A 14,971-nucleotide genomic window follows, 5' to 3' on the forward strand; every position below is an offset into this window, starting at 1 on the left:
AGCAGGTATATATCACTAAATACGTTAAGATAGTTCTAACTGCTCCTATGTCGGGTGCGCTAATATTAATATTTTCAACAGGAGGAACTTATTACCATGTACAGTAAGAACTTTAAAATAAAGGTCGTGTAAAAATTGAGTTTGTTGTCTGTAGAACATTGTTGCACCATCTTATCTATCTAAAATGAGACCTTACGATGAACGTATATGATACAGGTAATAAAAAGAAAGGACAATGTTATAGACAAGTTAATCTTTTCTAGCACAGCACAAGTTTTGACGTATAGTGGAATAAATTTATCTTTCATTTACCTTTCCCTTTAACCAAAGATAATTTGTTTTATTGTTTTTTTGTTAGTGTATTTAGAATACCCACTTCAATTTTCTGCTTTCTCGTTTTCTCATTTGTAGTTTAGAAAATAGTTGGATGTGTTTTTAATATCCGTGTTTTAGTTATAATCTGTAAAGTAAAACCTCTGTGAAACTGGCATGTCTTTAATTTTCAGGAAAGCTTAGTATTAACCAAAGGCTCTCGCTAACTGCTGAACCGATATGGTTCTCATTTACATGGTAGCTTTCCAAAGGTCCTGGGAAGGTTTATAACTGTTTTAGGGTAGTGAACCACCACCCACCAAAGAGTAGCCGCTGGTAATCATTACAGTATTAGGCTAAAAACAAACTCTACATTAAAAATTTCGGATTTTGAATTTTTGCCATCTTTGTTTGTATTCCAGAAAAGAAATTTAAATACAACAAGACTTGAATATGACATATACAAGGCTTACCACATTATGATATTTCCAGATTATTTGCTTCCCTCCGGCCGAAATAGGGACAAACGAACAGACAAATAAACAGATTTGATATATCATAAAGTTGTTTGAAAAAAAAAATTTCATTTCCCCGAATTTACTTCTGATGGGAAAGAAAGTTGGATGTGATCAGATTTTATTTGAAAGAAACATGCACTGCATACACACGACTCCAAGGGGTAATTATTTTCATATTTCAGTATATTATCTACTTTGTTTCTTTGCTTGAGAATTTGGTTTGTCCGTAATGCTCTTTTACATTAAAAACGCAGCATTGAACCTAGTAAAAGTGTCTGACTCAGATTATGACGTCAAAAAAAAAATAACCAATGAGAGGCCAGAATACACTGTAATTGACCAATGGTAAAATTTATAGTTGCCTCTTATTGGTTAATATTTTTGACGTCATAATCTGAGTCAGACACTTTTACTAGGTTCCGCAGGATTTGTGTTTAGTCGATCTTCACTTTCAATATTTCATTGGTTTATTTTTTATTCTTTTTGATTATACAATATACGTGAATTTTTTCATCTATAAATGAAATCAATCCTTTTCATATTTATTTAGTTTTATAGCTTGCAACTATTAGGTGAAATAAACTATTTTTAAGAATCTATATATAACGTCAAATCTCGTCTTTTTACTAGATTTGTAAAAATTAAATATATTTTTAACTATTTATGATGTGGGTGGCCAATCCCTACAGTAATTTTAGGGGGTGATTCACTAACCATAATTGGTTTGTTTAGAAAGTTACTGGGAGGGTTTTCTCCCACCCAATTAAAATGATGGCATGTTAAATAATCTTTTTTCTCTCCAAGGTAATGACGCTCATCTTTTAATTTAATTTGCCTCATTAAAATTAATGAATTATTTCACATGACCAGTACTAATTCTAATTTTACAGGCGTACAAACTAATTTTACTTGTAATTAATACAAAGAAAGCGGTATCTTGTACATTTTTAGCAGCGAAGCTAGTCTAGAAATCACTCTTGTCCGTCTTTTCGATCGAGTTATTGTATGAAGTAAAACTTTTTTCTCCTATATTCTATCAATCTATTATCTTTTGCATCACACCTTTTAAGTCTGGGGAGGGTTTAAAACAAAGTTAGGATAGACTTCTATGTGTAGTAGGTCCCTAAGCACTGACATGTATTACAGGTAACCAAAACTTTGATGGCACGACCATTGTCTGTAAGTCATTATGGTAATGACTTGCGCCTGTATTGGACTAAGGCATTCCCCCTCCTCTTACTATTGATGTCGCGCATCTGACATAGCAGAGGTAGGTACAACCTATACGGAATGAGCTGAGATTTGAACTCATCACCTAACCAACGGCGAGTTGATGGGCTACTTGTTACACTACAGTCACATCTTATCTCTCTGCATCCCAGTTACTAGAGTTTAATCTAATAAAATCTTAACCAAAAAATGTAATTTTCAATGATCTTTACATCTATGTATCATTTAAATTAACAAGGATAATTACTTGGACATTATTTTTAGCATCTATTTTTATTAGTTGAAGAATGGAATCAAGTCAAAAATACAAAGTAAGACCCTTAACGGGAATCATAGGACTGATGACACAGGTTACGTTAGTACAATAAATTAACCGACAGAAAAAGACCTAAATGATCTTGAATCTACATACTTAAAACTCAACAATGAATAAGGACCTTGTACCGAATGTTAATAAACAAGAGAACGAAAATGTACACTTTTGAGTTAGCATGGCACTTTGGGAGTTTTGACATTCCAGATTACGGGTATAGTCCCTTTCGTGACAATGGCTTTAAAGGGGTGTTTCGTCGTATTTTCATATTAGCTTTTGATAGGTTATTTAGGTTTGGTTGGGTTAGGTGATTGCCCAACAGGGTTATAGCTCCCGCTGCAGGGGCTAGAAATAGGGGAAAAGCTACTGTGAAAATACAACGAAACGCCCTTTAAAGTAAGTTACTGAAAAAGACCTCCTTCGTTCTTCAGACTTGGTCCAAAGAATGTATAGATAGGGAGAACAGTAATTTTTAAGAAGCAATTTAAGGGGGTAGGGAAAATAAATAGAAGAAACAAAATTAGGGGAAGTTATGATAAAAATGACCATTTTCAACAGATAAAATCATTTTTAAATGACTGTGGAAAATTATTTCTATTTTACGTGACACGAGATACGAGATACCACTTCCTTCATTATAGTTAATGTTGTTTGTAACGCAGCTACTCTACAAGTAGGGTATGTCCGTAGGTAAGTAAACGATCTTTAAAAATATAGGTTTTTTACATTACTTACGAAGTTTTTCTTAAATTACTGAAATTCCCACAAATACAGGAATCTTAGGGGATAAGACAATGAAATACGAATATATATACATCCCCAATGGTGTTAAATAAAATTACCCTTTCTACAAATTAAATTTATCGGATTAAAAGTTTGTACCAACCAGTCAAATGTCCAGATTTTCATGTATTATAGTTTGTTTTTCTTTTTTTATCCTAAAATATTGTTTCCTTGTTGATGCTGCCTATTTTGGAAAAGATTGTCATTGTTTTCTGCAATTGCTTTTAAACTTTAAGTAATTTAAAGATTTTAAAATTTAATACATTCATTTTAAAACAAAATTATTTACATTTTTTTATATTTCTAAAATGAAGAGGAAAAGAAAAAGTTGATTGATATAACATCCAGAAATCTGACCATATGTAATATAAAATAATCTTCATAATTGAGAAACTTTCTGAGATGAAAAATTTGGCCTGGCAAAACCATTTGTTTTCCAAGGGGTTTAATTGAAACTCTGTGCGGAACGGAGGGTCTACAAAATTATAAACATTATTTATTAATGCATACCGCGGCAATCAATTGTTGAAAGCTGTTAAAAAGAAAAATAACAATTTAACTGAGGATTGTTTAGCTCGGTGTTAATTTATAAAAATTTGCTTGCTTAGCACCGGATTGTTGAGTTTAGTTACTACCGGCTATGGTTTGTTAAAAAATGTTGGCCAGGCTGCTTATTATTTGATATAGGTTGGCTTCGCAACAGCTTCAAATTGTTAAGTAACTTAGGTTAAGATTTAATTTTTTTACCAGAAGATTGTTGACCTAGCTTTATTTGCAGAGCAATTAGAATAAAGAGAGAAAGAAGAATTTATAGGACAAGATATAAGTAGAATCATAGACAGAAAAAATGTATGAGCAGAGTAACTTCACTGTTAAAAGTAAGTCTAATTTCGTCCATATTTTCTTATTTCTACTTCTAAATGTTAGAATTTTTGTGTGACCCCTCCCAGGGCTTCATAACCAGACATGGGAACTTTTATGAGAAAATGGTTAGATTACTAGATTCATATATGTTATACTATATCAGTCAAGGGGTAATAAATAAATGTAATAAACTAAAATAAAGATTGAATTTAATTTTTAAAAGCATTTTGAAAATATCTAAGGTATTTAAAACGATAAAATTTCTATAGAACTGTTTTCAGAAGGATTGGTTAATAAAATTTATTAATTGCTGATTAAATTATAAAAATTATTATAAAAGTTAGATTATCTAAGCAACACAAAAGGAAGAAATTAGGAGAAACATTATGTTGAATATAAACATATCTTATGCAATCAAAATATATAACAAAAACTCAGTTTATCAAATATAAAAAATAGTCTAATTCAATATTTCATAAAAAATGTGCATAAAAGAGAAAGGTGGGTAATTTGACCATATATAATGCAGCTAAAACATTCCTCTATGCAGCAGAAGAATAGAGAACATGACATAATCAGTTAATAAAAGTTTCATTTTGCATGATTTATATCAAAAGTATGGTAAAATCTTTTATTTGCAGGTGGATCATCCAAGTTATCATAAACTATCCCAAATAAAAACTTTTTTTTTAATTTTAAGGAATCTTAATAAACCCTGCAGGTCTGATTTAGGTATCAACTTAACCTAAACCAACAAAATAACTAATATTCATTTTATGAATCACACAGCTGATGATCTAACTGTGTTAATTAACTATGATAATCTGTACATGATTTCACAAAGCTGATGATCTAACTTGTATTAATTAACAATGATATTCTATACATAATTTCACATTGATGATGATCTAACTTTTATTAATTAACTATGATATTCTGTTCATGATTTCATACAGTTGATGATCTAACTTGTATTAATTAACTATGAAATTCTAAACATGATTTCACACAACTGATGATCTAACTTGTATTAATTAACTATGAAATTCTAAACATGATTTCACAAAGCTGATGATCTAACTTGTATTAATTAACAATGATATTCTATACATAATTTCACATTGATGATGATCTAACTTTTATTAATTAACTATGATATTCTGTTCATGATTTCATACAGTTGATGATCTAACTTGTATTAATTAACTATGAAATTCTAAACATGATTTCACACAACTGATGATCTAACTTGTATTAATTAACTATGAAATTCTAAACATGATTTCACAAAGCTGATGATCTAACTTGTATTAATTAACAATGATATTCTATACATAATTTCACATTGATGATGATCTAACTTTTATTAATTAACTATGATATTCTGTTCATGATTTCATACAGTTGATGATCTAACTTGTATTAATTAACTATGAAATTCTAAACATGATTTCACACAACTGATGATCTAACTTGTATTAATTAACTATGATATTCTGTACATGATTTCACACAGTTGATGATCTAACTTGTATTAATTAACAATGATATTCTATACATAATTTCACATTGATGATGATCTAACTTGTATTAATTAACTATGATATTCTGTTAATGATTTCATACAGTTGATGATCTAACTTGTATTAATTAACTATGAAATTCTAAACATGATTTCACACAACTGATGATCTAACTTGTATTAATTAACTATGATATTCTGTACATGATTTCACACAGTTGATGATCTAACTTGTATTAATTAACTATGATATTCTGTTAATGATTTCATACAGTTGATGATCTAACTTGTATTAATTAACTATGAAATTCTAAACATGATTTCACACAACTGATGATCTAACTTGTATTAATTAACTATGATATTCTGTGTATGATTTCACACAGTTGATGATCTAACTTGTATTAATTAACTATGATATTTTGTACATGATTTCACACAGTTGATGATCTAACTTGTATTAATTAACTATGATATTTTGTACATGATTTCACACAGCTGATGATCTAACTGCACTTCCAGAAGAAATTGCAAATTGTTTAAAAGTTTAATCACCCTTTCTCAATTATTAAATGCACATAAAATATGTATAAAATATATAAATTTTAGTTCTATTTATTCAATATTTTTGTAGATATACATATAATAATAATATATGTATTTATTTTTCAATATATCTGTTTTATATAATTGATGTGATTAAAAGATTATCATGATAATCAAAATATTACGAGAAAAAAAACTCATTTCATTGTAAATAAATATTTGATTTATTATCCAACACACCTTATTTTTTCATACTTTTTCTCGCGGTGATTTTGACTTTTATCACTTTGCTGTCTAACTCAGGAATGCTGGGGCAACGAAATATAAATCTTCTACTTTATCATGTATCGGGTACGGCCTTTAATACCTCATAATCATGGGGGGAAATAATTGGGTGTAAATAATTGATGTGCCATTGTTCCCTCCCTCCCTGTGTTATGTTATTTTGTGTCTGGTTGGATATGAAAATAATATTGGCGGTAACTTTGATATTTACCCGATAATAACATCAAAAACTTGATTTTGTAATATAGGAAAATTCGGTTAAGAAGGCGTGGTGCCAAGAGGCAAAAATTCTCTACAATATACATCTTATTTCAATTCTCATATCCTATAATATAAAGTAGTAAAGTTTTTTTTTGTCCGAAGCTATTAATCTCGAAAAACTTGTAGTCCGAATTAAATGTACTTTTCAGGGAATTTTTATGAATGTCTTTAGATAGTTTTAGGCTATTTTCGTGACCCTCTTCGACCTTCCCTAGAATCTAGGGTCGAGGCATGTAGTAACTAAATAATACATTGGATTTATAATTACTAAAAAAAACTATTGGCTTGTTTTACATTGAAAAGAAAAATATTTTTTTTAGGGGAAGTTGACGATATGTCTAACGTTCTCAAAATCATCAAGGTTTTGTCCATTTGACATAGAGATTATTACGTTTTGAATTAGAGAAGAAAGCAACATGTATGGAAAACTTTTTAAACTTTCAAAATCTCCATTCAAGCCTTTGTGATGAAACGGGTGTCGGGAAGAGTGCAACAATACGAAAAGAATGTTTAAAATTTCTTTCATTTAGTAGCTATTCAAATTTTGCAGAGCTTATTGCACTGGCTGTAAAACAAGAATGATTATACCATTAAAAGTGAGAAGGGAGAAAAATGGATTAGCGAAGATTACAACGCATATGATATAAAAAAGGCTATTCTTTTGGAAAACCCAAGAAATCTAAAAAAAATTGTATAAAATATATTTCATATACTTTAATGTCTAAGTAGTAAAATCACTGCGATCATTACCACTGTGTCAAATCATCTAAGAAATAACCTTTTCTAAGCTTTAAATCAACATGTTTAAAATGAACGAGTTTGTCTACTTATAATTTACTAGCGGCTACGCCTCTTGGGGGGTCATTTTTCTATGGTCAATTTGTCTTGGGGGGGGGGGGGGGGTGTTATACACCTTCCCTGGACCTATGAAAAGCTCCATTATAAAGGAGAACCATTTCAGTTCTGCGGTTAGCGAAATCCTTCGTTACACACAGACAGACAAACACATAGACATAAACATCCTGTTACTTTTATTTAAGAATCAATAATTGATCTTTTATGACGTTTGTGAATAGATAAATTACAATCAGACAAAGATTTCCGTATCTCCGGACGTACGGACAAACTCTGAATCCTGAAAGGATTTGCTGTTAAAAGTGCTGTTTCATTTTTGAATTGAGGAGAGGAAAGGGTTTCATCCAGGGAGGAGGGAGACAGTGGACTGTAAATTACAGCGATTTTATAGCCACTTTATCCTATTCGTTGGCACAAAAACTTTGGGTAATTTTGTTGAATGGTTGAATCCAAACAGGCTGTATCCAACAGATAAATTTAATCTACAATAGGTATAATTTTATTTATCAACATAGTGGATATAACTTAATTTATTTTCCATTGTCTTATCCCTTAAGATCCCTGATTTTATCATTTTTCCCTATCTTATTGTCTGCAATGGTTAGATAGACATTCAGGGAGGGTACACTGGTGGTTAAATTAATCTATAACCCATGGCCACTAAATATTCCAAAGCCTAGAGATTTGGGGGATACAACCAATGCATTGTTCATTGTTGTATCCTTTTATCCCTGGAATAAAACATGCACTTAATTTTATGGTTTCTCAATTGCTCATTCAAAATTCTTTCAATGACCTAAAAAAAGAGATTTTCTACATCAAGCCATGCACGTTTGTTAGTAACGGATAGCTTGATAGAAAAATATTGCTAATCTTTAATTGTTTATTGGCTTGTTGCTGATATTTATTTTGTATTATGATTTTTAACCTATTTTTTCTTAATTTTTAAATTTTCATCTTACCATCATAAGTACATTTGTAGACACATTGACATTAGGATGTCTTTATTTATTTTGATAATATGTCAGTAATTTTTATTACAGCCATGTAGCCGACAGTGCTACTCTACAACATTGCGGTTGTACGTCAAACCGGCAAATTCCTGTTTTCGCAACAAAGCCAGCCTAGCGGCTTTGTCACTCTTCTTTCATCATTTCTTCAACCATGTTCCAAACAATATCTTGAGACTGTACAACTCCAGATTATAAAGATTAAAAATATTATCTCGACAATATTTTCACATTTTCTTGTGAAATAATTTGTTAATGGGCAATTTGGGATGACATTTTACTGGCGTTATTCTGATTTTATATTACAAAGGGAAATTTTGGTTATCCTTAATTCAAAGTAAAAGGATGTTTATACCTCTATCCGTCCATCTCTCTGTCCTACTATGTATGCTCCTATAATCTATAGGTAAACATGAAATATAGCCAACAAAAAATTCAATTTCTAAACTAATTTTTGAAGCATTAGAAGGAAATAATACAAACCAAATATACCAAAAAATCTAATGTTGGTTTTTTTGTCCACTTGAAATATCTGACTATCAAATTTTGTCTTGGCAAAATTTGCTGGTTGTTTTTTTATAAAACCTTTTATATATAAAAAAGTTAATCCTATATTTAACTTTAGACAAAGCACTAAAAATTAAGGTATTGATTAGATTATATAACTTTATTTTAGTATAAACCGTCTAGCCGCTGATTTTTATCTGCAGCTGCAGTCGATGTAACAACTGTCGTTACATTTTAAAATCATAGTAACTTTTCAAATTTGGACACTAGCCCTGCTCAGTGTTCATCATCTGAATTTTTTTTAAATTTTAGTGCTGTACTGCTCTCAAAGGTTCACATTAATCTAGATGTATTTTTAGTTACTAAGCTTCTTTTCTATCAAAATGTCAATGTGTCTGTCTCTCAGTATGTCTGAAAGGTTTTGAAAATTTCTCAGAACCTATTTAAGATAAACAATTGAAATTATTGGTGATGATATTTCTGAGCCAGTTTACAACTTTTGGTCTGTTGATCTGTCGGTAGTAATAATAATACCCATTGAATTTATAAGATGGAATTTTTATTTGATAAGCTTGTATTAAAGATAAACAGCTAAAGTATATATGAATAATCTCTGTCCATGAGTATCTTTAACTCATCACAGATGATTTTAAAATAAAGTTTTACCTTATATTGAATTTCTCATGCTTTCTGTTGATTTTTTGAACCCAAGTTAAAAAATAAGTTATTGACATATTACAACTTTTTGTAATCATAACAAGTTTGATGACAAGACAAAAATTATTATGGCTCATGTCTTTTTAAAAACAGAAGTTGGAAATTAAACTTTTGATCCGGGCTAACGTGTGATGTAATATTGGCCAGTTTCAACCAACTAAAGTGTCAAAAAAGAAATGCTTTGGGCAAGCTTTAACTATCATATATGTAAACAACAAAGATTTTCTCTAATAGGGATTTGTGCGTCTTTAGTCACCGTTCGCGCGCCAGGAACACTGTTCAACTTGAAATAGTTGTTTCTAATTTGAAATCACGTGGCCAAGCTACTTTATATGAGCTTGTGCATAAACATCATGTCACACAACTCAGTCCAAAATATTTTAGGGTATTTTTGTGTTTTTTATTTAGCGAGCTTTGCTCTTATGAAAGTTGTTGATCTAGTTTATCTAAAATAATTAAATATTTACAATTTTATAAAGCCTTAGGGAGTATTTTGCAGAAAAAAAGTATATCTTAAATTTATTCTTTATTTCCTCATATAAAATTGGTAGGATAACAGCACCAATTGAACTTGTTGACTAATTTGATTCTCATTTACAAGAAAGTTTTTTTTATAGTCTTTGGATTGACTAACTCTCCCATGAGAAAAAGTCCTGAATAACCATTCCCACAGAATTTAAGCCAAAATAAAGCGCAGAAACTTAGGTTTATGTTGATCATGTCACACGTTTTGCATATTGCTTACCTATACTACATATCAAATTCATGATTATTATTTAATTTTGTTATCCTTATAAAGCCGGTTATAATAATGTGCGACGAAAGTCTGTATGGCAAACCAGCTGCTGTCACAGTTCTAAGATTGTCTTGTAGTTTATCTAAAATAAGCTACCAACTGCTTTTATATATAACAGCTTTTTTTTTATAAATTGTGGATTTATAATATTTAGAAGAAATTAAAGCTGCTAAGTCACATCTTAACAGACATACCAATGTCGCGCACAGCATTTTACCAGGGGATGTAAAACAATTATGGATTAAAAAAGGCATACATTCACAATATCAATTGAAAGGTGGGTGTTGACACCCCACTACTACCCCCTATCGCACGATAATTAGACAGACGATATTGATGTATGCCTACTACGCAATGACAGACGTACTGGAAAATTAACCGCCAGTTAAAAAATAGCTTCACTTCAGAAAAATGTAAGTGAGTACTTTTCAATATAACTTTTTTAGTATTTTCTACATGATTTAAACAACATTTGTTATTTGGTAAATTTTCTTCATCAATTTTATTTCAATTAAACCATTTATAGTTATATTGCTTTGTTTTCTGATTATTTCTATCTATCTATCAAGCATCTATCTATCTACTATCTATCTAAAGAAGCGCCCTTTATATAAAACAATAAAAGAAAATATAAGATGTTTATATTCTTATTATTATTACTTATCTATAAATACGAAGGGAGAATCCATCCACGGGTCGTCGCTTCGCTACTCCTCGCGAGTACGGCGCGTTACGTACACACACACACACACACACACACCACACAACCATTACACAGTCAGTCGTAACTAAGCATAGCTTTTGTTCACACAGAACGCGCACAGACGCACGTTCCAATACTTAATGACATAAATCAAATAAATATAAGTGAAGTTTTGATCTTATAAAGCTTTTGAAAATTCCGCCCTTTTGCTTAAAGTGACCATAACTCCGTGAAATTTTATTACATCTTTTATGTGGATTTTATGAAAAAATAAAAACACATGATAAAAATATAGAAAGCAAGGAACGGAAGTGTAAATGTGATTTAGCTTGTGTTCCGACAAGCAAAACCTTATAATTCTCATGTTAAATAATATATTTAATAATAATTATAAATGTTGAATAGCTCCCTGAGGGTGTTCTACATGGGGGCGTGGTCCTTCCTGTCATCATCATGAGCCTGCCACACCAGGGATATTCTAGAATTCAGTGACTGGACAGTAATTAAAACATTATTACTCTCGCGTCCTTTTTAAGGTTTTTTTGTGAATACGTAATTGGAGTTGAAAGATAAGAATGCGAATTTTTAAACGTAGAGATTCAGATCCTTCGGATCCCCAACTCACAGGACTCAGATTTGATCAGGTACGGATAATTATTTTATGTGGAACACCTGCCAATATACAAATATTTCCTTGCATATTAAAACTAGACCCTAGACACCTATAAATCTTTTTTAACAGATATAAACCTGCCCTGATCCTATATAGAGCTTTGTTCAAAAGCATTTTTTAATCCCTTCAATCGTTAGCGATATCTTAACTGAGAGACAAAAAATTTAGATTTTAGATTTTATATCACAATTTATCCTTTATGTGAAATTCATGAGAAAACAATAATATGACGTTTCTTTTCTATTAGTTGATTGAATAACATCTTAATATTTTAACACTTTTGTTTAATTTGAAAAATAAACGATAGTTCTTTATTCAACCGTTCAGTTTTTTGATGTTGCACCTTTGTAAAAGATAGGTTGAGCAGTATACTATTTATATTTTAAAAATACTCCTTAAAGCAATGCTGTTTTTTTTATCACGTGTCCTAATCTTATTAATTTCTGCTGAATACAACCCGGTTAAGAGTAGTAAAAAAGCATATAGTTTGTCCACGCTAAAACGTAAATAAGAGTCATATTATAGGATAGATTTTATTGTTACTCCTGAGAATCTCTAGACTTTAAAGCAATAATTAAACTATTTACAATTACATGTATACATCACAATACACAGAAGTGAGTAAGAAAGGCTTGCAGTTGGCTGACGCGCAGATGCCGAGCCCTGATTATTACACAACGCACAAAAAAAATTTTTTTCTTCAAACAATCTAATTTATAATAACCTAAGTTTAAATTATTTCATGACTAAGAAATTATGCCTTGATAGTGGTTAAAAAGTATCATATGTAAACACTTACCTTAAATGGAAGGGTAATTAATAAAAGATACTTTCCTTTATCTTTAATCATCAAACATCTTGTGGTAATTCCGGCGTTGCTACAAAAGACCAACTCTACAAAAGACCAACGCCTACAAAAGACCAACTAGTCGGTTCTACAAAAGACCAACGCCTACAAAAGACCAACACTACAAAAGACCAACGCCTACAAAAAATCGTAGAGCTGGAAGGTCTATAGCTGCAAACAGTGTACCTGACCTGCCTAGCCCCGGGCGCTCGGCCCCCTAGCCTATGACCTAACCTAACCTAGCCTATGTTAGCCCAGGACATTTATTTAGGAAAAATATCCTCAACTGTTAATACAAAGGTGGTTTAGAATTTCGTGGATTTTACAAAAAGTGGTTGGTAGATTTTTACAATTTTTATTATAGTTTTTACAACTTTTAATATTGTTTTTACAATTTTTATGTTAGGTTATGTAACGCAATTAAACACCCATAACTTCGTAATGCTTCCCTTTAAAGCTAAGAAATAGTGATGATAGTTGAATAAATTCGCTTCCTTTTTTCCCACTAATATTAACTTTAAAAGTTTATCCCTCTAACTTTAGGGGAAGAATAATTATCTTTCATTGAGCTATCCCTTACTCTGTGTCCCCTCGTAGCACAAAATGAATTGTGTAACACAAAACAATCACAAGCATTCAGGGCGTTTCCATCATTTTATAGAAACTTTTTAATCGGTTTGAAATGTTACAGCCACTTGTTTAGAATTATATTTATGTAAATTTATATCGAAATAGCTGAAATTTATTTAAAATTTTCATAAATACCCTTATATTGTTTTTGGTAATGATTGTTTTATTCCATTTGAAAAAGAAAATAACGTTAAATGTATTTCTTTTGGAAACTTTAAACAATTATAATATTTTTATTTTGGTGATACTTAACTTTTGATTTATCATTGAACATATCCTAGTTTGTTCGTTTTACCTTTTCTCATTTTGTCAAATTAAAAAGAAAAAGATAGTTTATAACTTTATTATAATAATGTGACAGCATATGTTATATATTTATTAGTGAGATGATTATTAATCACATATGTTTGAATAAGAAAGTACAATTATCAAACAAACACTATTTACTTTACTTCCTAATTTTTCTTTAACAAGGATAACCATATTCATATGAAGCGCAGTAATAACAAGCAAAGCTTTAAACAGATCAAATGGAAAATTGGGGAAATGCAACCATATAAAAGCAAATTAGACAATAATAACATTCATGATTATTATCTCTGAGAGACGGGTTATAAAAACCTTAGAGCCTTATCCTTATTAATAGTCACAAAAGCACTAAGGTTTCAAATTATTCTGTGTGGTCCATTGTAGTTTATTTTGTCTGTGCTTTGTCCATTATGCTGTTTCTTGTCCTTGTTTTCAATAATAGTAACATTATGCTAAGCTTTAGCATTCATTGTCAATCTTTTAAATGGACGGAAGTAAGTTAGTTACTACGGACAAACAGTAATTATAGCGTAGCTGTGATACTAATAAAGGAAAGGGTGTAGAAATTTAAATCCCCCCCCCCCCCCCAACTCGCCCCTCCGAATGCCCTAGAGCATGGGAAATGAATAAGCCGTGTAAGCAATTAACAAATTTTGCCAGATCACAATGTCATTACTTGGCCAAAATTACAGCATTTATTTGAATATTCTAATATGAATTTGTTAAATAAATTGATTTTAACTAGTCAAACGTGGTAAAATCTTTATAATTCAATAATATATATTTACTGTATTTCATTCATAAAAGTGGTTTAAACAGACATTTTATCCGTATAGCATTGTACATTTAAAAAACTTGCAAAAGTAGCATACTAACAATTACAGTTTTTATTCTTAATAAAACTAAAATAAAGGTCAAAATAGATTTTTAACGCCTTAAATTTTGTGGCTTTAAGTATAACTTTTATAAAAGGATTGTAATATTTGTTTGTGCAATTATTCATACATATACATATAAATACATGATTTTTTTTGTTAAAAATAACAGGCTATCTAACTGTTTTTACTGTTATCTAGTTGCTACGAATTATTGCATAGAGTTTAGTAACAACAAAACGTATGTACTAAGGAAATTGTAGAAATGCTGTTCAAGATTCTCACTTTTAGCCAACTGTGTGTGTGTGTGCAACAAGTAAAATTCTAGTAGAAATTGTGTGTGTGTGTGTGTGTGTGTGGTTGTCTCGCAATATCTTATTTCCTGTTAGCCTCACGAGTTTTCATAACTTTACTT

The 14,971-nt window shown here is 30.5% G+C and overlaps 2 protein-coding genes across 5 annotated transcripts in view; both read left to right on the top strand.

Annotated features, from left to right (window-relative positions):
- Window positions 1-14,971, top strand: part of LOC145316572 (uncharacterized) — a 257,683-nt gene that overhangs the window by 66,977 nt on the left and 175,735 nt on the right. The gene's annotated exons all lie outside the window — the stretch shown is intronic.
- LOC145315409 (uncharacterized) overlaps window positions 11,304-14,971 on the top strand; it is a 127,633-nt gene continuing 123,965 nt past the window's right edge. The window contains exon 1 of the mRNA XM_080155391.1: window positions 11,304-11,866. Within this exon, the coding sequence (XP_080011517.1) occupies window positions 11,798-11,866 (69 nt within the window). The 5' untranslated portion in view covers window positions 11,304-11,797. The remainder of the gene's footprint in view (window positions 11,867-14,971) is intronic.

This window comes from Acartia tonsa, chromosome 4 (genome assembly GCF_053477335.1).
Source record: "Acartia tonsa isolate MP-2025a chromosome 4, ASM5347733v1, whole genome shotgun sequence".
NCBI lineage: Eukaryota > Metazoa > Arthropoda > Copepoda > Calanoida > Acartiidae > Acartia > Acartia tonsa.